The following is a 26,033-nucleotide window of genomic DNA, read 5'->3' on the forward strand; positions in this document are numbered from 1 at the left end:
GTATGTCTATGAAGTAAAAATATCATCGTTAAAACAATTTTTGTTTGTTAAAATGTATATAAGTACTATAATAAGTACTCTAATAATATAACAAAGTTCAGTTAAAATTACAAATATACCAAATATACAAAATATATTATTATTTTAAAAATAGTAGTAAGACATTTTTTCATGGTTGAAAAAATAAACAGACGGTAATTGTTTGTAAATATTTTTTTTCTACCCTATAATTTTGACTATAGTGCGATCATGGTTTTAAATTCGTTTTGAGGCGAAACACTGACGGTGACAGACTGCACTGGGGACATGGGACGTTTTCGTTCTACAAGGAAATCATGATCGGACGATGGATTTTGGTCAAATTAAATATAATATATATATATGTGTATTCAACGCAGGACACGATTAAACCACGCAACGGCATAGTGACGGCTACGTGTAGCAGTGATCTTAAAGGCCAGGTGGAAAAAGGCAAACCTCTGACGTGGTACGAAATACCATAGGTATTAAAATTATTTCATTTAATGATCGATGCATTACAAATCGTACAGGTGTCAGCTGGTATACAACGCTGCTGACGACTGCAGTTGTTGTTCCATACCGCATATAAAAATATTGTCATCGTCGTGTGCCCGTCGTCGTCGATCGTCTTTTTCGCATACACGATATTAATAATAATAATTATACCTGCTACTACTACTAATACTAATAATTATAATAATATCGTAAAATAATGTATAATAATATGCCATATAAGTGTCCTTGTCTCGTCGAGAGCCTGTTGCTGAGGAATAATATAGCAAAAACGCCACCGCGGTGCACACCACAGCATCGCACACACAATCTCCCTACCGGTTCGCCATCGCACTCTCGTCTGCACTTGTGTGTGTGTGTGTGCGTGCGAGTGCGTGTGTGTGTGAACGCGAGTTTTTTTATGATAACATTATATATATTATTGTTTCCTTACCCGTTTACAGCCGTACCTATATAAACAAAAACCGGTATTAAATAATTTTCAATACCTATCCGGAGACAATTGCGTGCGGTGCTGAACGTGGACCGCGTTCGCATTTTGTTTTATTTATTTTTCGTCAAAGTCTCCAGCGGACTTCTTCGCGATGGCAGTAAGTATATTTTCCTTTAACCGTCATATAATTATATTAATAATATTAAAGTAGGAACCTATTATAATATACATATTACATATTATAATACAGGTAGCATAATACGTGTACAATTATTATACTATTATATTATAGACGATATTTTACTGAAAGTATACGAAACCAAGAAATCAAAAAAAAAAAAAAACTATTCGTTTATTTTATTGATTCATTTTTTTTTTAATCTCATTCAAATGTAGATATAACAATTTTTTTCTTTGTAATATATTTTACACGAAAACTCCCTATTCGAATTTATATTATAAACTATCAACCATTTAATGACTCGGTGTACATCGCAATACACTTTTACACCGTCCACATTTTTAACTTGACATTTCAGTTGTAAAAATATATACCTACCGGCTAATATACGCAATACGAAAATGTGGCTAATAACAAAACAATTTAATTGCGATTTCTAACACTTAAATAATCGATGTGCTATAGCAGTTGTCTTGAAAAATTTTGAAAATTTAGCAAAAGAGTCAGTAAACTCGTAAAGTTCAGTTTTAGTCAATTTGAGAATTTCTTAGAGCTTAAATTTTAGTTCATAACTTTAGAACGAGTTATTCATTTTAATTGCGATTATTTTTAATCTATTTACATGTATTTGCATAAAGTAAAAGGTAGTACATATTATCTAAACAATAAATTACCAAAGTCAATGTTATGTGGGTTATGGGTTAACTGTTGTTTTTTTTTTAAAAGGTTTTCTGCAATATAGGTACATATTACACCTTATACTTACTGTTAAGGGCTAAAGTGAATGTATACTTATGAAAAAAACATATTGACACAGTTATTATACTTATGAGTTATCTATGTGTTTAATCTTTTAACATAATGTGTACCTATAAATACCATATATATTTTAATGCCTAACATTTTTTCTACGATCACTTATAAGTAATGACATATATAAGTGCCTACTAAAATAGGATAAAATAATACGATTTATTTTGGACAAATGTATAAGTAGTCAAAGTCAAATGATGTCACCCTGATTTCAAATACATTAATAACTGTTACTAAACATTAGGAATGATTGGTGTACTATGTTTTTCTTTGTTTTTTTATTTTTAATAAAAATCGATAAAACTTATATAAATTTACATTTTTATTTTAAAATATTGGCCAAAATGTATATTTAAATAAATTAAGTTGTTCTTGTTTTAATTGTTGGTTAATTAATTAAACGCATTGATATTAATTATAATACGAATTTGTTAATACGTTTCAAGAAATTAAAAAAAACTTATTTAACAAGTTTAATGATTATAAATAATATATAACTTTGATATTATAAAATGATATTATACTTGTCTATTATTAGAAAAAAATAGGTATTGAAATGTGTTCGTTGGTGTTTAGAAAGTTCATAATTGAATATAATAGTGCAATTTTCCGATTTGTAGTTATTTAAAGAATAAAAAGTAATACGCGACGAGTATAAATGTTTGATAACTACCTACATATTATAATTATAAATTAGCGTACTATCAAACCTTACTAAATACGTTTTGTTTTTTATAAGAGTTTAGCAATAATATAGTTATAAATAGGTGGGTAATTATCATCATTTTTTTAAAATTATAAACTATATTATTTTTGAATTCAACGTTATAATTGTATTTATGTTTCGAAATAACAATTGGGTATCCTGTAAGTTAAAAGTAATTTCGAATAACTAAAAAATAATTTAAATTGGTTGATGTGTTATTAGGTTATTATGAAAACCATTCTCTGGTAATCCAACAACTTTTCAATGGATGTTTCCTAATGCATATATTAAAGTATTGGGTATTTGCCACATTTAATAATGTAAAAATTTAAAATTTCATATTATTATGTATAATATTTTTAATTCGTTAAAAGTTTGAAACATATTTGACCCACATAGTCAATATCATCAAATTTAGCAACGTACCTTATTATATATCTTGTGTGGTCATCACGATAGCGTTGGTGGATAATATTCATATAACTAAATAATGTCTTGTTATGAAACGAACATTTTCCGTTCAGCGAACCTTACAACGAGCAGCAATAATGATTGTCAGACCTCTGCGTTTTTAAGGTCAACAATAAAAGAATCGAAAAGAGTCGAAATCTCAATAATTAGACTGCGCCCTGGTAAATACGTACATACCTATCTATATTCTATATCGCGAAAATAATTACCCACTCAAAACAGCTCTTTATAGCTGACATTTCAAAATCGATCGTCCTTTGAACCAATATATATACTTATTTGATATCGTCAGGATCGCTTTGAAAAATATTATTTATTATTCTTACTAACTAGTTACAAGCCGATAGTGTGTACACAGCACATGTATAATTGATCACTTCTTATACCCGCCTGAATAATAATACGCCTTGCATTCAATAAGCAATTCGTATGTGGTTATTTATCTAAATAAAACTGAATTCATTGTATAATAGACCATTATGAACTAAATCGATGTGTTTTCAACAAGTATTTCTAGTTGGGCAACGCCTTATACATGTTAAGGCGTCACGGCAATGAGTTATGATAACTCCTACGTGTACAATATAATATAATATACATATTATTAAATTCACGATAAAATATGTGTGGGGAAGATCTAGGAAGTCCGCCTAGACAGATTATCATTTTTATGGTATGGGTGCAATTTTAAAACTTCTTAAAAAAAATTGATAAAATATGAAAACAGTAGATAGGTAGGTACTTACCTATAATCAAATTACTTTAGAATTTAAAAAAAAAATTTTAAATAATCCTTGAAATTAACGATTTTGAGCAGAAAATTTGTTGGTATACCAACTTGAAAAAAAATTGTAATCAATAGCTTACTTACATATATTATATTATGTGTATTATGTATATTTGTGTATCATAAAAAGGCTACTGACAGGGCTGTGAATTTTCCTTAAACGGTCTTATTTACAAATAGTATATTTGTATACCTACTAAATAGTAAATAGTAACAAACACTATAGATTTAAAAATACATTTTTTGAATATTTTAAATTTTGTATAAATTTAATTAATTTTAAACTTAGTGAAATACCTCATGTAGGGTGCCTCTTAATGTACCTATTTAACAAATACATGTAGGTAACTCACTAGAAAAAATTCTTAATACTGGGTAGTTATAGAATCATAATTTCTTAATAATTAAAACACAATATTTTTTCAACCATAATTATAAATTATGGTAATTACTCATTATGTAAGTATTATCTATGTATAATTAAAAAATGGAGTAGATACCTATTAAAACGGGTAAAAAATTAGCACACACAAGCCATTGTCATTAATAATATGGTTGTATTTATCGATGAATAAAAGTTGAATATTTCAAAGGAAGAGTAGAAGTGAAATGTAATCGAATGAAAACACGTCGAAAATGCGTACACTTTGAGCGTAATTCTATTATCGGCACGGTGAAATCAAGCAAATAGTACCTATCTATTGTCAGAAGGTGAAAATGTATTCACGACAATTCGACGACAAGTGCATGGATGAAAAGTTTTGCCAAAAAAAAATTAGCCTATACACATCTATAGTATACATCTTCGACTCTTTGGACTTGATAAACGTTTCGTTTGACATCGATGACAGACAGTTTGAAAATAAAACATTCGGCTGTTTTGGCAAAACACCTTCGCAGTCGCGACACTGACAAAAAGCGTGTCAAAAGCACCTTTATATAAATTATTTAGACGCGTCTCGTGTGGTGGTCATTAACGTGACATTTTTTAAATATTTAAAATGCATTGGCTCACAATTGTTCAAGACATGTGTTTAAAAAACTTGGTTAATTGTTTTATGCGAATGACGAGACAAACGGCAAAATATCGATTCTTATTGACATATTATTATTAATAGGTATTTTTGCTGAGCTTTATATGATTATTATTCTGCGCGTCAAACGGGATGATATCATGACGTGTTGTAATAATTTATTTCGAATATTTGATGATTGCAGTTAGCACATCTTTCAAATGAAATATTAATATTATATTGTATAGGTACGTGGTAATATGAAATTTTATTCATCCCGATTGTGTGAACAAATTACAATTAAATAATTAATTAATTCTGGTGGATGTATATAAAACATGTTCAAACATCCAATGTGAAATCGTTTTTTTTCCTGCTCAATAGTTATTTTTTATCTATGCTATATAATATAACACTTTGGCACGCCGACGGTATATACCATAGCGATTCAGTTGATTGAATAGAGATTATTTTGCTTCCTAAACTAATTTGCTTTCGTTTTATTACAATTTTAGATTTACCCACGCCAAGGACAAGGTTCTGCCTAATAACATTTTGAATTAAAAATAATATCATAATCACGTGACACCTACTACGGCTACTATACTAGAAAAATAAGCAAACTTCGCGTACGTCCATAAAACGTGTCTGGACGGCAATTGTATTTATCCTTGTCCGAATTTCATTTAACACAGTAACCTATGGATATAATGGATACTCTTCGCATAAAAATGTTGACATGATCTAAATTTACATACTAGTCGCGCAGTACTCGCGTAACATCTTCATTTTTTTCCATCGGTTTTTATATAATTCATATGAATACATTTGAATAATAATAAAAAAAAAAAAAACGTTAAATATGTTCGGTCCTTTTAAAACACATACCTACTAAACTCGAAATCGTATAGGTTATATTATCCGGTATTATGAACAAGGTATTATAAAATTATGGTAACTTGATGTAAAGAATAATCGGTCGCTCGATAATTAATATATTATGCAAAAATAATATCAGAAATATGTTAGGTATATGATGTAATATAAGGATATGATATATTGTGATGTATAATCTATAAGATAATGACGATAACATTGCGACAAGTTAACACCCTGTATGGAATCAAGATAATATATTATGATTGCCTTAAATTATACTTTAGATCGATACACATTTATACATTATTACTACAATGCTACAGGTGGTATTCGAAATAATAAAATACATAACTTATAAGTTCGTATTATACATATTATATTATATGGGTTGCACTTAAGAAATTAAGTCATAATAATTATTATTCCAATTGCTATTATGAAATATATCATACACAATAATGATATGCACTACCTATGTTTATATCCTGAATTATTTTAAACGAATTTACCTTGATAAAGATTTAAATATACCTAATATGATGTCGATCAAATCTAGTCGCGTGTGTATCAATTAAATATAAATAATAATATTATATATACTGTTTTCGATATTTATTAGACTATCACAGATCCATTGTTTGTATGGTAATGTGTTCACAACTTTCGCTTTGTTGCCCATTAACAAAATCTGTTTAATTAATTTAATTAGTTACTTTGAAATTACCTACATATAATTATGTAAAGCTAATCGAAAAATGATAACTAAGTATAATGTTGAAACTATAATACGTTTTTTATGACCTTTGTAATTAATATTATTTTTTTTTACGTTAAAAAGGTACAATTATTACGTTATTGATGAAATCGTGTAAACCATGCAATATTATGGGTGTTATATGCTATACGTCTATGACATTATTTATGACCATCACTCGTTACATTAAAAATATATATAATTAAGCACTTACTTCAATAGTGTAACAAATTTAACATTTATCTTCAACATATACACCATAGGTACTTGACCCTCCACGGGCATTTTCATTTTATAAATGAAAAAAAGATAAGTAATAGTAACTACGTACAAAATATAAAAATAAATTTTATTTTTATGATTTTATATAGTAGGAGCAAATTATTCATATTTTTTTAAAACAATTAAGTTTGCTATTTTTGTTTTAACTTTTGCAAAATTGGCGAAACGATCTGGCAGAGTATCAAAATATTAGTCAGACCAGTTTCCGGAAAAACCGATTATGCTCTTGCTTGGTCTAATATGTACTGTCACAATTATTCTGGAATTATCCATAGGTACATATTACATGTTATAATACAATATAATATTATTTTATCTGTTGTACAAAAGATAATGATTTCACCTTGAACGTTCGAATTATTTAATACTATTATCTTGGAACACTCCACTATTACCCATAGGTGGTCAATTAAATTGAGTTTATGTATGCATGCATGTATGACGTAGCTGGTAATTATATAAAATTTAAATAAATATGTTAATTTATTTATTTTTAGATATACTGGTTGGCACTAGGTAGGAAGGTACATATTAAATTATTTAATTAAATATAACAGTGTGCATATTTTAGACTTTAGTGTCGAGTTGATGAGAGAACAAAAAATTGAATTTTTTCAAATTATAAAAATTATAATATAAAATATTACGTATTTACTTGCACCGGACAAAACGTCGTATTTAGCTATTTATAATATTAGCACACCTAATGTAATGGATAATTTATGTTTGATTATACTTTAACTTGAAACTTCAGTCTTTTTTCCATCGTATTTAAAATAATTATTATTCAAAATAATACTTGTATATTATTATACTACCTAGTAACTCTATCTATACTTAGTAAATCGAAAACATAATACATTTGTTTATAGCCTATAGAGAATACTGTGACAGTATTACTAGTAATTTAGTTTTTGAAGTAAGACAAATAGGTATATTAATAATTGTTATTTTATATTTTTCAGTTGACCAGTGTGTTGGGGTTGACTATCTTAAGTGTAGCTAACTATGGTAATACTTATGAATTTTCTGGACAACTAAAACCAACCATAAAACCATTTTCTGCACCGACTAACCAAGTAAATAAAACGTCAATTATTTTTTGTACACAAGTACTTACGATTGTAAATATTAATAGCATTATCAAGGAGACCAATTCAAGTCAGCGTTCGGATTCAATAGTGTGCCCCCAAAGCCCTTCGGATCACCATTCGAACACTTTAAACAATCGTATCAACCTTACCAACCATACAGGGCAAATTATCAACCATTCGGACCTTACCCTGGTTACCCGGGACCTGTTGTATACCCCGGCCAAGGTGGTTATCAAGGGCCAGAGGCTTACCGTTTTAATGAACCCAACCATAAGCCATTTGGATTCCAACCATTCCCAGCACCGGTACAGCCAGAGTTCAATCAATACAAGTTTGGTCCATCGAAAAAATTCAATAAAAATTTCCCGGGACTTGCCGATTTCAATCAAGCTGGCAAATACTTCCAAGAACACCAATTTGGAGCATATCATGGACCTGAATTTTCTTCCGCCATTATTCCCGCAGAACACAGCATTAAACAATCTAGGCCCAAGGATACATTATTAGGCAAGCCAGTTGAATTTGGATTACCTAAACAAACCAGCTTTGGATTCCCTTCTCTGCCATCGTTCGGATATCCAGTACCAAACTTCCCACCAGTAAAGGTATGGCTAAAATTACTTAAAATAAAACATAATACAATATTGCTGTGCGTGAATCTAAATATGCGAGAGGGGGACCTCGAGTGTGCATAATCTCAGACCTCGATACCATTAGGACTCTTAAGGTGGTAACTTTAGAGTTTAGGGGTACGGTTTTTCTTACACACGCTTACTCGTTGTTTTCATACGCTATATTATATGACACCTATATATTATTATAATGGCCAAACAAATGTTTTTTTTTAATTTGTTTATTCGTCATTGTTTTAGTTGTATTTCCTCTTATAGTTTCAACCATTAAAAGTAGTTACCATCATACAGTTCATAAAAATGTTACACCATATTATTGTAGGAGTACCTCGTTTTGAGTAGGTATATTCGTCCTTTTGTTCATACGAATTTCAATTCTCTATTACGATCCATGCTGGATGTTATTATGGTAAAATGTTATTATGGTAAAATTATTAAGAAGTATGTCACACGAAAAACAACTTTTTGTTGCAATTCACGTGATGCACCTGCTTGATATTATTATTTACTCACCGAGGATAAGCTGTGGTTTAAACCTGAATTTTCACATAGCATTACACAGAAATCTTCCACGTTAACCTATAACAACCTCCGCACTTTCATGACTATATAACGATCCATTATACATTAATTTTTTACAATGCGTAATAGGTATAATGAGGTTAATGACATTAGCTCTAATGTTTATATTATAATATTATAATGTAATATATGTTTGTTTACTGCACTAGGTATAAATTATGTATACATGGTGCAAGTGTGTAACAGGACCAAATTTTACAAATCTAGGAAATTTTTTAAATTGTCCTGTTACTCTCTATATATTCAAACTATTTTACAAAAACTAAAGAACTGTTCATTTTTTTTCCTTTTATTGATCTTAAACTTTAACACCTATAAGGCCATTGGTTTTTTCAAATGTATATACAAAGTCTAAAATATATAAGATAACGTTATTTTCAAAATTTGTTTGTCCAGCCCAGTTAGTTTGAGGAAGTAGATAAGGTCACTTGATATGTCTGGTCTTAAAAAAAAACTATTAATTATTACTTATTAGTGTATTATTAAAGATAAAGGTAGATTTTTATTGTTTAATAATATTATTAATTATGTAAAGGTTATTATATGCTCACATAAAAGTAAAAAGTCAAACATAAATAAGTATATTTGAAAAGTTTGATAAATTTATGAATGTTTAAAACGTCCTAATTTAATTTTTTTCTAACAGTTGTAAAATTTTAAATCACCATTGTGATATTTCATGTAGTTGAATTCCGTTTTCATAAATTGATACCAACATACAGGTATAAATAAAATAAAAATACAAGTTTCATCATGACGTTTATATTTTAGTTACCTATATGAAATATAGTCTAAGGACATTTTCTGCTGAATCATGGTACATAACCCACTGCTAGTTGCTACATATCATCGCATATTGTTATATATTGGCCAATTTAATTATAAAATAGACATTTAAGTAACTAGGGGGATGGGCTCAAAACCCTAAAAATGTAAGATAGAATATTCCAAATATTGCCATAACTCGATGACTGAATAATGTAATGTTATACAATTTACAAAACATATTGGTATTATTCGTAGGTAGATCGTAAAATAAAATAAAAATTCATTCTGTAAAAAACAGCTTTTTGTGAGACCTGAGTTCCCACCTCCCACAGACTTGAAGGCTTATAATTACGCGTACACACAGGGTCTACATATTATATTTTTCTCGTTTTCAATAACATTAATAGTTATGTCCGTAAACCAAAATTACGCCATTTAGTAGAATTTATTACCGACTGATAAAATATTGTTTCTCATAATGTTTTAATATATAACTGTTACTGATTTTGTTATTCAGTCTTTCGCCAGCACCGTGCCGTCAGTAAAAAGCGTGCCCGCTACACTCATCCCGGTGAACGCGGTTAAGGTCGATCAAAAATTTGGTGGAGCTGAAGTCACTACCGCAGTCATCCCTTCGTCGTCGGCTCAAGACGATTCGGCAACAGTGCAACAGCAATCCGCGGAGGTCACCGGCGAACCATCAGCAGTGACGCCCGCTGCGGACGCCCAGTCCACTAGTCCCGCTCAGGAGGATGTCACTTCCGGTGTCTCCTCGGACGCTCAAGTCCCCGCCGCCGAAGTAGCGATCAACAGTGAAGTGCCCGCCGCCGAAGTGACGAGCAACAATGAAGCGCCCGTCGAAGCACCGAATGCCAACGAAGCGCCGAACGCCAACGAAGCGCCTGCCGCCGAAGTAACCAACAACAATGATGCGCCCGCCGCCGAAGTGACGAACAACAATGAAGCGCCCGCCGAAGCACCGAACGCCAACGAAGCGCCCGCCGGCGCAGTACTGATCAACGGTGTAGTGCCGTCGGCTGAAGACGCCGCCATCGCCCAGGCCCAAGAGCAAAGCGCCGCACAGTCGTCGTCGGCCAACGAACCCAGCAACGTTGGCAGCGAGCAGACCGCTTCCGCCCCACAAGACTCCGCGGTCCAGGAACCCAGCGCTGCCGAAGAAGTCAAGGAGACCTCCAGCACCGCACCAGCCCAGGCTTCAAACGAACCCAGTGAAACGTCCACCGCCAGCGGACCGGCGAAATCCGAGTCAGTCGCAGCCGAGAACAAACCAGCGACCGGATCTGCAGCCGGTAAGTTAGGGTGTTTTTTTTTTTACCTACACCTGCGGTTCCCAACCTTCTAAGTTATGCGGACCATCGAATACCTAAAAACAATTTTGAGGCCCAATTGCCTAATTTATACAGGCATAAAATATAAACTCACACAAATAAGACGATCGAAGGAATACAGACGAATCATATAAAAATCTCGGTGTTGATGCCTATTAAAATGTTGCTGACCATTGGCTTAGGCCTTATGGTCTCGACCAGCGTCCGCGGCCCACAAGTGCTCTACGCCACATTTAAGACGTTTAGTAATAACGACTTTGACTTTGAACGACGTAGATTATAATACATTATGATAAATCGGTCACATTTAAAAGTTTAATTTGAAATGGACATTTTATTATTTCACGTCCGGTGAAACGCCTCGTCATTCGGAGTAATAATTCGCCACTGCAGTTGCCTGCGAATATTAATCATTTCGTACGGTAATTTCAAATTCAATTAAAACCCAATCTCGTCCAACATAACAATATATAACACTCCTCGCGAAGGTTCCATTATTATATTTGATTATAAAGTCAATTGAAACAGTCGAATTGACCGCTAGCGTTCAATGACTTACAAAATGCATTCGCAAATAATAATTATTACAAAGATGAGATCACCTCCAGTGCGTAATATTATTATCTAATGAGGCCAATGTACCGTTTTGGAATTATTGTTTGTATATTCTTATTAAATAATTGAATATTGTTATTATATTGTTCAAATACAAACGAAAAAAAAACTGGCAAGTTTTACATGCCTGTTCGTAAATACGCCGCGGCGAATTTGATTAATCTTTGTTGGCACGGTTTTATGCGTCATAATAATATTTGTGTGTAAGTTCATTAAAAATTTGATGAGTAGCAGCGATTGTTATCGTATTTACAATATCGATCGTGAAAACTAACCGTGAGATGTCTAGTGGGAATTGTCGGAAAAAATTTATTAATATATATTATTATTATTATGAGTAATAAAAATGATTATATAAATAAATTAAGATTTCATACGATAATAATTAGTAATTTCAAGTTTGTGGTGATATATTTTATTCATGGACGTACTTTTTGTAAATTCGTATAAATTAATAATCAACCATCGTCAGAACCATAATCATGATTTTAACGAACAACGTTTATTCAGTATTTACCAATAGATACATATAATAATATAATATTATTATTATTATTATGGTTCAAATATATTACGTTCGAAGATCGTTGTCGGGTTGTCCAACACGATTATTTTGATAACTATTATTGTTAATTTCACATGATATTTTATGTTTGTATGACGACCAAAACTTTACTATAATAATAATATATTAATATATTTTGCAAACAAACGATAACATTTTGATGAGTTTGGTCACCACCTATTATAAGCCAAAGGCTGTGTTGGAGATAAAATTGGTTCTTAAATTCACCAGATTAGAATAAATTGCACACAATATGTTATTAACAATAAGATAATTTAGGTGATTAACGCCTTTTACTGAATTTAAAAATATTAATAATATAACATAATATATATAGTTTACAAAATATTATTGTCGTAGTATTTTGGTCCGTATGGTGAATAGGTGATATGGTGAACACATTTACATAAGTAAATATTATATGATAAAATATGCTTATCTCGATTCTATGTGCAGTGAACTTGCCGGGTCTACCCCTCGATCTGCAGAGCACGCAATTCGGGCCCGTTCCCATCACGGACACGTCGTCTCTGGGTCAGTTCGGTTCGTCCGGATTCCCGTACTTCGGACAGTCCGCCGGCGCCCAACAGCCGTCGTACTACCCCTACTTCGACGCACCTGGTTTCTCGGAAGAAGAACTTAAGACGTTCGCGGCCAACTTCGCGGCCAACACCCCTGCAGCACAGTCGGGACAGGTCGTCGGAAGCGGCGCCGACACGGCGGCACAGTTCGCCCAGGGAGCTTCTTTCAGCAATCCTTCGGCCGAGATTGCCACCCTCCTTGAAAGCGCAAACAGCGCTAAGAGCCAAGACAAAGCCGCAAGCGATGAGAAACAAAATGTAACCCCTGCAAGTTCATCATTGCCATCGTCGTTGCCATCATCGTTGCCATCGTCGTTGCCATCGTCGTTGCCATCGTCGTTGCCCAACGGCCTGAAAACTTCACAGCCGAAATTCAACTCTGTGCAGATAATCCAGAACGACCCGTTCAACGGACAGTTGCCTCTATTGTAAGTACACCTACCTTTGTGTATAATTAATGTCACCCACTCCCCCCTCACCCAACTAACCGAGGCGATTCTCCTAGTAGTTTTCTAGTGACATATTCGACGGAATTTGAAACTAATCGTTTTAGATGGATTCAAAACGATGCTGCACCGCCCCGATATTTAGGCCTCTGAAATTAACTGCACATGCATGCAGCTGTATTATGCTCTTAAAAATCCACAAAACTGCATACGTTTTGCTGTAATTATTAATGTGAATCAATTTTTCTCATTATTATACCATACACTAAAATTTAAAAAAAAATTGTATTGAATTGCACAATTTTAAACTTTTTAATTTTGGTGTTCTGAATAGTTTCCAACGCGGGAAATATAATAAATGCGGGTTTCTATAAATAAAAAGACGTTGGTCTTGTTTTTATACATTCTGCACACGGTACGAAATAATAAAACACTTGTTTTTTTTTTTCAAATGTATTATAAGTAACTAAGAGTAATTATTAAATATGCATAAAAAAAAAATCGTAAAACTAGAAAATATTATGCACTTTCAACAAACAAAAAAATAACCAAATTTTTACTACAGTCGTGTCCTAAAAGTTTAAATAGATTTATACCCATACATATTATTATGAAGAAATACATTAATTATAATAAGCCCATATAAAAAATATAAGCAAATACAATAATTTCCGATCCATATATGGGTACAGTGTGATATTGTAATTTATAATACTTACATCTGCGTATATAATGTGTACGTCAAGGGTCGCCAATATTAATATTATTGAAAATCCAATATTAGGAATCGGTAAATTGTTCACGGGCCGTCAAAATTGCTGACGTCGGTAAAAACCGATGAACAAAAATAATAGTTTACAATACTAGAACCTTTGTTTACAAAATACTAATATGCTAGAACGTATAGTTTATTATAATGTATTATTGGTTTTTACTTTTTTTTTTATAAAATTTGTCCGCCATTTGTTGACCCCGGGTCATAATTTTCTCATCGTGCTAATATTTTCTCACGTCTGCAAATCGTACCTACCTGTTTCAGATATGACCCATCCAACTCTGCCTCACCATTGGACACATACAAGTTCTACAACCATCCGTCAGTGTCCAAGTGGTCATCTCAAGCCTCCTTGGCCTCGTACTCGCCCGAGTCCGCGTTCAGCAACTTCGGATCAGAATTCAATCAAGGCTACTTGGTCGAAGGGTCGCCTACGCTCGCGCCACTCGCCAAGACTGTCATACAATCCGGCCAGACGCCGCTTTCTATCTCGTCCCTTGACCATCCGCTCCACAGCCAGGTGTTCAAGTACTCGCAGTCATTCGTGCCATACCCAGGACTGGTGGCCAGCAACAACAACGCTGCCGCTTTCCAACCCTTCGGCGTGTCGTCGTCCACGGTCGCGCCAGCCGAAGCCTCTGCCACCACAGCTGCCGCCGCCGCTGCTGCCGACGTTTCCGTCCAGTCGACTTCCGCCCCGGAAGTAGCAGTTGAGAGCAGCAGCACCAACGCTCCGGCCGGAGAGTCAGCTTAAGGCATTTGCGATATTCTTCCCGCCATTCCCTCGCCCCCGGAAATGGTCACTTTACACTTATTTTCCTTGTTCTTCCATTAACAATCCATCCAACATTGCCTTTGTATAATCTATATATTTGTGCCATGATGTTCGACGATGAGTACCGATTATCCGTAGGGTAGTTGTCAGTCAATATTTCAGAAGACTATAAATATATATATACCTATTGTAATCAACTATTGTACCGTGATTGTTTTATTGTGTTAAAACGAACGTATTTAAATAAAAATTACTGCGTACAACATAAAAGAATACGTTTTTTTTATGCAATTATATTTTACAACGTATTAGCGGGTTTCATCCGAAATAATTATTTTACAAGCACGTCATGAAAATTTGCTCGTAATATATAGATAGGTATACCTATGTAATATAATATAATATAAGTATACTAGCCGTTTAGCCAGTCATAGGTTCTCGTTACTAAAATACAATATATTTCATGTTATATAATATAATATTATAATGTATACTATACACTCGAATATAAAATATTATGTATAATAAAAGTGTGCGCACGACGTGTATATTATTATCATGATGAAGTTGAAGAAATAAATCAAACGGCGATGTATAATACATTTAACTGTATGGGTACTTGTTTATCTGTATATTATAATAATAGATAGACGCCATTTCGAGGAAATTATTATTAAGAGACTAACCGGGTACACGTTAAATTGTGAAGGCCGTCGTGTCACGGTGGACGATGGAGTGAGCATATTATATATAATATAATGTATATAAAATATGACGCATTGTGTCAAATTTATATTATGCTAACGTTGGTGGTGGTTCCAGAGTGTGTGATGTAACACCATCGTTCTTGATGATTATTTTTTTTATTTTTGTTATCTAGTAAATATAGGTACTTAAAATATACGATATACAGTTTTAAACTTAACTGTGTATGATTATTGTTCACACGAAGCATGATTTGAAAACTATGAATAAATTCAAAAAATTGAAATAAATTCAATACGATACACACTTATCAGTTATCAGTTATTATAGTAAAAAACAACACTCAAGTTGTATTATTTATTCATGATTACACTTTTGCTTGTTAGTAGAAAAGGTTGATGATTATTGATTAGATATAATAGGTTCCTCAACGTTAGCTGATCTTACAGCAAAATATCGAAAAGAAATGTGCACAATTTTCTTTTGTAGACATTTTGAATTCTAATTTTGACGAAATTAGTTGATATTTAGTTTAAAAACAACGATTTAATTATTATGACGTTGTAATTCTAAAAATATCAACCGTAGATACTTGAAACTTTTTTCCATTACGTATACTAGCTATAACTACACACTGTCTAGTGTCTACATACCTACTATGAATTTTTTAAATAAATCTTATAAGCTATGTTTTTTCTGTTTTTATTTTAGTTATTTTCATGGCTATATGGTACATCGATATTGATTTATATGTTATAATAAGCAATATGTTTTTGGCAAAAATTAGTTCAACTTACCGAATTTTGATAATTGCATAATATTTGTAATGATATAGAGTATAGACATTTTGTACGATCATGAGATAAATTATCCTTAGAAATTGATGTTGATCGACTCGTCTCCTTCGCTCAGAATCGTTTTTCGTGTACAGTGATGATGTATCTATAATATTGAATTAAAATTTAACACATCAATTACTGTGTACTACTCAGTGTCAAGCGACATTCGAAACCTATTGGCAATACAGCAAATCGATTTCGACGGTTTTTTTTAAAACTTTTTATTTCATCTTGTTTATTTTTATACATCAGATAAAAGCACATGATAAAACATAAAGAGCCGTGGGAAGATGTCGATTATCATGAAAATTATAATATTCCCAGTTGGAAAAAAATTACTTTTATGTTTACAAAATAATATGATAAAATTGTTATTGTAATTATGAATCCATAATATGTTTTTGGGCTTCTAACATTATTTTAAAAATATTGAGTAACGTGCTACGTTACAACTTATAAATTCATTTTTTACTTAAGTAATGATTAAAATAATTTATTACAAATAATCAAAATATAAAGCCAAATAATATAATATAATTTTTATTGTATTCAGTAATGTTTGTATCTCTGGGTGATTTCTGGAATCTAGAAATCTAGAAAATTACATTTAATGTAATTAAATTTTATTTTTGTTACTTATTAATAAGTAACCATGACAACGAATATCTCACGAAAAATCGGTCAGGAAGAAAATCTCTTATCCAGCACCACGGTAGATTATAGAATCTACCGTGTCCAGCACATTAACATATTAATGTTTAATTTTTATGTTTTATTATTCATGCTAAAAAAAATAAATACTAAAAAACCGGTCAAGTGCAAGTCGGACTCGCGCACGAAGGGTTCCGTACCATCATTAGCTATAAACATGTCGGCAACACTACTTATATTATATATTCCAGTATTTTTTGTTATAGTGGCAACAGAAATACATAATCTGTGAAAATTTCAACTTTCTAACTTTCGTGGTTCATGAGATACAGCCTGGTGAGTGGTGACAAACGGACGGACGGACGGACGGATAGCGGAGCCTTAGTAATAGGGTCCCGTTTTACCGTACGGAACCCTAAAAACTACATAATTTCGACTAATACTACCCGTACGCTAAAATAATCATACTTGTCAGCCATCATCTTTATTTCTAAATACTATACACTAAATGTTAGCGATATAAACGATTAATTAATGTATCCATCTGACTATCTATATACAGAGTGATCCATTTAACGTAAGACACTTTATCGTTTAACCATCTACTTTGCGTATAATAAGTGTCTTATGTTAAATGGATCACTCTCTATACTGTAATATTATTACCAATATGTACGAAATACATTTCCGTTTATGTTTTGAACACCAACTTCGCCGTTAGATATGTTCCATCATGCAGTTTTAAGAAAAATGTAAATCAAAATATATAATATGTTAGTGATTGTTTTTGTTCATTTAATATGGATTAATATTATAACAATATTTACAATATTGTATTGATTAATAAACCTTTTTGTCGACACTTGACAGCTGAATGCATTTAGCATACAATATTATTGAATTTAAATTACCCAATATGGTCTCAAGTCGTAATTAGTCTCAAAAGTGGGTGTTTTTCTATTTTCTTTATGTTCGTTATATTATATTTGATCAAAAACCGCGGTATCGACCTGAGGTAATACATCTGAAATATAAAGGCGAAGACATTGACAGTGAAGGCGAAGACATTATATTGCTTTATGATGGCATACAAATATTGTTTTTATTTGCGAAACGCAAAGACGAAGGAAGGCATTAATATCAACTAGGTATATTATTTCTCCCATTTAAGGGGATTGGTGCCAAAACATACCAATCTTTTGCCCATCATACTTTTTGCCCTAGTAATGCGATAATAATTTTTAAAACTGATCTGAATTCGTTATTATGTCTACTTGAGATCGGCCAGTCCACTTTTCAGAATTTCACCCTCCAATCACTATACATTTAGTTTGAATATTTTGAAACTTTGAAATTTTGAAATTTTGGAATTAAATCAGAAATCTTAAAATGTGAACTGGCCGATTTCAAGTAGACATTATGACGAATTCAAATCAGTTTTCAAAAGTATTATCGCATTACTAGATCTATAGGTAAGTAGGATGGGCAAAAAGTACATACTTTTAGTCAAATGAGACACGCACTTTCTGGATAGCTGGAAAGCCGCATGCGTAGGCTCTGCTTGTGTAGTGTGGTACACGTACACACACTAACAATTATTTACTACACACACAGTCGCAAGTCACACACGTACGTGCTTTAAATATTGCCTATACTAAACCCCTTAATTAAATACCACCTCCGATCCCCTTAATTGATATATTTGGATGGGCATGGGATATAAAGGCATGATGACCAGGTCCAAGTGACACAACTACATAAATATTATAGACAATATGTGTGGTTAATGCGATCAATATTATAATGGCGCAATATGTACATATTTAAATGAGCTTCAAGTCAAGCTTTGAGACGGTGGTCGGATGGAGTCCGCCAGGGATAGAGTGCAGATTCCTCCTCCTGAAAAAGTGAGAACTTTTTAATTATATAATTATATATATTATAATCTATAATTAATACCAATTATATAATATAATAATCATTTGTATTTCATATACAACACATACAACGAGAAATTCACACATTTTGTAATAATTCCGTGTACCTACTGCAATAAACATAATATACATATTATTATATTGATATAATGTTATGTGGTAGGGAAAAATTATATTTTCACACGCACAGGAAAACCCTAAACAATAGACTGAGCATTTCTACTACACAACACGTAATAATTTTAATCACCAAACAGTTAATAATTTTTCCGGAGTTTGTATAGTATATTTACTACATATTTATCATTTATTTACTTAGTACCTAAATTTATTCATTTTAATATCAGAAAAGATTACTAGAGGCTCCGCTGAGTTTAAAACTCGAGTGGAGGCCGAGAGTTATTTCACTTACAACATGTTTTTAATTAATATACACAGTAAAAAATTCAAAAGCATTAGTTAAAACAACAAAATAAAACAAACCGTTAAATAAAAATGGAATTTTACAATTTTGGTATTTAAGCAAAATATATATTATGGCTTGTTGCATCGTAGGTATTCGTAAAGACAGTGGGTAACGTATTTTTTGAACATATTGGCAGGGACAGTCCTGTAAAGTATTTAAGTAAAAGTATTTGAGTAAAAGTATTCAAATACTTTTTGGTATTGAATACTTTGGTTTTTTATTTCGAACATTTTATTTTTATTCAAAATAATTGGTTGGAAAAATATTATTGTCAACTACAATAATAGAATAATGGTTTTATTTAATATTCTGTATTTCTTTGTTAGCCGAAGCCCAAAGGTTTATGAAAACCAGATTTCTAAAAAAAAGTTATTGAATAACAATATTCTCTTTAAAACTATTAGATAACTATTAGATTACCTACTACCTATGTGTTTATATTACGATAATAAGAAACCCACTTTAAAAACCAAAAGTATTGGAAAAGTTTCCAAATACTTTTTCAAAGTATTTGAGTAGGATCTGAAATACTTTACAATTAAAGTATTTGAATAGTATCTTAAATACTTAAAAAAAATGTATTTGAGTCTTTACTCAAGTACTTTTTAAAAGTATTCTTTACAGGACTGGGTAGGGACACATATTAGCCACATCATTGGGCATTAAATTATGTATATCTGAGTCCCAACGAAATCGAACATGTCCAATGACAACTAATTTTCTTTAGGCCATTTTAATGAGAAGTTATTCTGCATATTATCTAGTCTTGACCTCGTGTTTCATGGGAGATAATAGAATATGTTTTTTAGGTATATAGTGCAGGTTTTTATATATAAATTATTTATATTTAATACGCTAAATTCTCCAAATAATTTAGTAGTTGGATATATCGAATCTTTATTGCATGCAAATCTTACAATAGTATATTTTGGCATTTTTTGAAGCCGTAGTAGAGCATTATTATAATAAAAAACAAAATTATACTAATCTTTAAACAACGATAACGAAGTGCCTCCACTGGGAGTTATTTCATGACATATTTTATTTTTATTACTACTATCAAATTAGCTTATCGTTCATTTATGTAACAGATGGCCAATATAAGAATTTTGAGACGTAAAATATTTTTAAACTTCACAAGTACTTACAGAAAGAAAAAAGAAAAATGTAATTATATAATTTATAAATTATTATACTTGTTTTTGAAGGAACTATTCCTTTCATTGTGATTAGAGAATAGAAGTGAATATAATATTAATTCTTTGGTGCATACTTAAGGTATTGTGCATGAGTGCAAAGTAAACATTTGTAGCTATGTTACGAACTTGCAGAATGCGATCAACTTGAAAGCTGTTGAAAAATTATTGATTAATCGTAGCAACATGCGGTACGTCTATAAACCTACCAATACATAAACAATAATTTTTTCTCTAATATTGGAGATTTGAAGTATTTATTATATTTTTATTATGTATAATATGTTATTTGTTTATAACTGATTCTATAACTATTATATATATAATATATATATTATGTATATTAAGATTTGTGGCGTCGTATACAATTTTGCTTATTTTGTGAAAATCGTGTGTATTATTTTGGTGCATAAGGCTTAAAAATAACATTATTTAATGATTCATTCTGTTGTAGAAATATAGGCTCTAATAGCTTAAAAATATTATCCTATATTAGTATGATTATTATCGAATCATAAAAGTTTGATAAGTAATTTCTCGTCTTATAAAAATTAAAAAAGTTATTTAATAAAAATTATTTTTAACCAACACAATAAATACGAATCTGATCACGACCTACGAATATGTACCTTCAAAAAAAAAATGCTACAGAATAATGGCAGAAAACTCGACAGGCTAAATGCGTTGAAAAACAATCGATCGTAAACGTCAAACAATAGAAATTATTAATAAGTATACGTATAATTTAATGAGAATCACATACGTTTCTTGAGCAACAACATTTATTTATGTCTATTCATGATGTGTTTTGTAATTTGGTATGATAAAGTACCTTTCTAATTAAAAAATAAAAATAAAACTAAATAAAATAATAATTGTAGAGTTATAAAATAAAAAGGAAGATAGATATTATAAATTGTTAAGAAAAGTAAATGTAAATCATAAACATTTTAAAATTGTATCTTTTTTTGCTAGATAAATACTTAGGTCTTTCTAGATACAATTTCATCATCGCGTAACACTGATATTGACAAGAATTAAAAATATTAACAATGCTATTATAATATGTTCGTGTAATAATGTCACTGAACAAATTAAACAGTATAACTACATATAACCTATTATATAATGTATTATCATAATTAACTTGAAAATGTTTAAATATTTTTTATTTTAATATATATTTTTACACAATACCATGGTTTGCACGGATATAGTAGGTAATTACTTAAATCTAAATAAAATGATTTCATAGTGTACGAAACCGGTCAAAAAAAATAACATACAGATCAGGTAAAAGTGACTAAAATAATTTTGATTATATTCTCCGACTACGTATAATTTCACTTGCGAATCATCATATTAGGATAATTCGCAAGTGAAAACATCAAAATAATATTTTTTTTTTAAGAATAATATTTTATTATGCGTTAAAAACTGTCGAATAACGTCATACGCGTATTATAGGTACTATTATATTATGTACATATTATTATTATTTTATATATAATGAACGCGAGTTCGTAAAAATTGTCGACGCCCGAAAACGATTAAAATTTCTGGAAGTTTGAGGGGTGAGATATGGAAAAGTACAAGCCATAACAGCCCTGAACGTACGATGCGGTATAATAACAATAATATTCTACCGAACCGGACGGAAAACCTAACGCAATGATAGGTTATATATTATAATATTTTATAACACGGCTGTGCAGTGGTGGTAGAAGACCGTGTGATGGGGGTTAGGGACCTGCGTCTCATCTCGTCGACTAAAACCCTTTGCGGTGGTAGTTGATTGGGGCGAGTAGAAGTGGAGCTTGGGTGTTCAAATGGCGAAACCGCCGGGCGCTGGCGGATACTCTTCCGGTCTCTTCTTGACGGCGCCGTCCTGGCCGCGCGTGACAGGAAGTGGCGGCGGCGGTACGTCCGGTACCGAAGAGTCTGCCGGCCTGTTGTTCTTAACGATTGTAGCGTCCACGGGCCTCTTGTTCTTGACGACCGTGGAGTCCGCGGGCCTGTTGTTCTTGACGACCATGGAGCCTGCGGGCCTGCTGCTCTCGAAGACCGCTGCAGCGACGGGCCGTGACCCTTCGTGTCCGGACGATCCGTCGTCGGTACCAGACGCCTCCACATCTGACCGCGACGACGGGTATGACGGGGTGGCCGCGTACCTCACTTCGGGCCATTGGTAGAGGAACTGGAGTGGACGGAACACTGGCGTGACGATCGGTTCCGCTTGGCTGGGCAACAGACGCTGATCAGTGGTGATCAGGGCGTTGTAGACGCGTGGCAAGCGGCCCGCCTTCAACGCAACCTGTTGCGCAGCCACGAGCTGGGCCGCAAACATGACTGTTGCAACGAACACCACGGCCCGTACGTTTCCCCAGCCGACCACGGTGGCTGCGGTGTGGCGGGACCCGGCCGACTCGGTCACCTGTTAACGGTCATTCAAACATTAGTAGGTATATAAGGTATATACTATATAATATGATTTATATTGTGGTCGTATGTTTATAAAATAATCGGTGACGTAATGACGTCCCTCGACCAGTTTTCCATAGGGTGCGTACTCGGTATTACAATAATATGATATAGATAACTTAAAAGACATGTGCATTTACGAAATCAATTTTCTGCTGTTAGAATCCCCCCCCTCTGGAGTGATATTAGATAATTGCGTGCAGTAAGTAATAAAACGTTTTTGCCATGCAGTCGGATAAAAAAGTGTCTAAAAAATTAAATAATTAAGATAAAAAAAAGAAGTCAGGGAAGAGGAAAACAATTCCCCGTTCCCCCACTTCCAGAAAAGGCCCATGCTTCTCTTTAGACTACGTAAAATGTACGTCAGAGACATAATATATGTAAACAATTCATAATTTTTCCCTATAAATAAAATAATTTTCCTCATATAATTACATCCACTGTATTATAGATTTAAAAATCAACTAAATACAGAGTATTTGGAACTCCCAGAAAAGGCCCCTTCATCTCTTTAGACTACGTAAAATATACGTCGTACACAAATGTTAACAATTTATAATTTTGCTCTATAAATAAAATACTTTTCCTCATAATTACATCCACTATATTAAAAATTTAAAAGTTAACTAAAAACAGATTAATATGGTCTTCATACACATGGTGTGTATATAGTTACTATATGTCTATATACATATTAGTGATAAATGCGATACCATTAAGATAACCTTCGTAAGGTAATATCAACTGTGTTCAGTGTGAATATATGTAGGTGCTAATCGCTGAGACGCTGTTGCATATTTAATATACCTACAGATATGTCTAAAGTATAAAATTATTTATACTGTAATAGTACCTAAATACCTAATGTTATATAATTACATGGCATACCTAACCCCTAATTGCGTTAAAAACTATCTAATTTTAACACTATTATGGTTTTCGGATTCGGCTGGAAAATGTCATATACCTAACCTATATGGACAACGGACACGTCATATTGCGAGTTTTTTTGGTAGTCACCCCTGATCGTTATGACGATTCGAGTTCATCGAAATAATGGATTCATTTGCCAAACGCGTTAATGACCTACGAATATTATTTTTATTATTATTATGAGACTGAATTGCGTACCGCACTTCACATTTGCAGAAATATAATATATAATACGCATACGGTATATACCTGGCAGGCTTACGTTTCTCGCATACTACGAGGGCAGCACAACAATAACACACACGTCATCATCGGTCATATTCGAGGGTATTATAGTCACGTACAAGATATAGTTATTAGTTATTACAAGCACACAATATATTATGAAAACATGCTATTTTCTTGAAATTATTTTTTTTTTCAAGGTTGCACCATTACATCTGTTAAATTTATCCGTTTTAATCAATTAATAACGGTAAACTTTATGGAAACGTATTTAGCTATTTGCATGAATATTGAGTGTATCACGTCACAGTTTAAAACAAAATCCAAACAAAAAAACGTATTAGCACAGTATAGGTACAGAACATAATATATTTTATATAACGCTTACCGACATGTTTTTACATTTACAATCTTGTTTATCATTAATTAATATAATATACCTATTTATACATACATTTTTTAAATATTTCCTGTTTAATCGATATAGGTACCTATTTCGTTTGATTATACAATGTGAACTATATTCGCATTTCACTTTTTACGAATATTTTTCCTGCTCATCTAATATTTTATAATAAAATGTTAGCAATAAATTCATGTATTTGTGCTTAAATAAGTATCGTGTTTTATTTTTTGTATACAAATAAATGACATACCTTGACGATTAAAAAATACAAAATTAAAGCTATACTCACGACATTCTAATAAAATAAATGTTAATTCTCAGTCTAGTTTAAAATAACAAGAAAATAATTATTAAATAGTTAACAATGTATAGGTAACTAGGCAAGTATACCTATAATATATATTTTTAAATTAAAATAGTTAAAATGAACTTTATGTTCTCAATTCCAACTTGGAACAACACAAATATGACCTTAAAAATATATGTATACCTAATATTAGTTTAAGAAATGTGCCGAAACCGTTGTTGAAAATTTAATTACTTATTATTTGCATTGCATAACCAACTTGTGCTTATAAAATGTATGTATTTCAAATATTATTTAGGTTAACGCCAATTTCAGTTAAATTTGCAGTGAATGTAAAACAACATGCATGTTGTTAAAACCCCATTTCATCACATACACAGTTTAAAAAATGGTTTGACATAGATTATTATTTTTAACATGTCCGGCACTCCAGCTTAGCCTTACTGATAACAGAGGTTAGGTTATTATTAAAATATGATAATTTTGTAGGTAGTTACATACAAAATTATCATATTTTATGTATTGCTTGATTATTTTTTTAATATTAAAGATATGTATATGTATATGTATATGTATATGTATAGGTATGTATATGTATATCCTTTAATCTATTTTGAATAATCGTAAAAACTTAATGAGGAATTTCGATAATATATCAAAAATTAAATTTAACATTCCATTTAAGCCAAATATTGATAACATAATATGTGAAAAGCGTGCAGTTATATTTATATTGCAGTATATAGGTACTGAACATTATTTTACAATCTATTATAAAATAACTTAATTTAAAATGTACGCCAATCCAATGTTTATAATACCCGATTTTTTTTTTATAAATATATTATTTAT

General features: G+C 31.8%; 2 protein-coding genes across 3 annotated transcripts in view; one reads left to right on the forward strand and one right to left on the reverse strand.

The window, feature by feature from the left end:
* Positions 1 to 968: 968 nt before the first annotated feature.
* LOC100166678 (flocculation protein FLO11) overlaps positions 969 to 26,033 on the forward strand; it is a 25,901-nt gene continuing 836 nt past the window's right edge. Inside the window, exons 1-6 of one of the 2 annotated variants that reach the window (XM_029488458.1) lie at positions 969 to 1,124; positions 7,819 to 7,932; positions 7,992 to 8,552; positions 10,447 to 11,239; positions 12,915 to 13,467; positions 14,525 to 14,970. In XM_029488458.1, coding sequence (XP_029344318.1) covers positions 1,119 to 1,124; positions 7,819 to 7,932; positions 7,992 to 8,552; positions 10,447 to 11,239; positions 12,915 to 13,467; positions 14,525 to 14,970 — 2,473 coding nt within the window. In that variant the 5' untranslated portion in view covers positions 969 to 1,118. Of the gene's footprint in view, positions 1,125 to 7,818; positions 7,933 to 7,991; positions 8,553 to 10,446; positions 11,240 to 12,914; positions 13,468 to 14,524; positions 15,643 to 26,033 lie in introns of those variants that run through there. The other variant, XM_001948956.5, reaches the window with a different exon arrangement.
* LOC100573782 lies at positions 20,506 to 23,263 on the reverse strand (the record flags this gene model as incomplete). Its single annotated transcript, XM_008188672.2, is given in 1 exon segment — positions 20,506 to 23,263. A coding segment is annotated over 1 exon segment (609 nt), but the record flags the coding sequence as incomplete, so codon positions are not given.

The sequence above is a fragment of the Acyrthosiphon pisum genome, chromosome A1 (assembly GCF_005508785.2).
Source record: "Acyrthosiphon pisum isolate AL4f chromosome A1, pea_aphid_22Mar2018_4r6ur, whole genome shotgun sequence".
Classification (NCBI taxonomy): Eukaryota; Metazoa; Arthropoda; class Insecta; order Hemiptera; family Aphididae; genus Acyrthosiphon; species Acyrthosiphon pisum.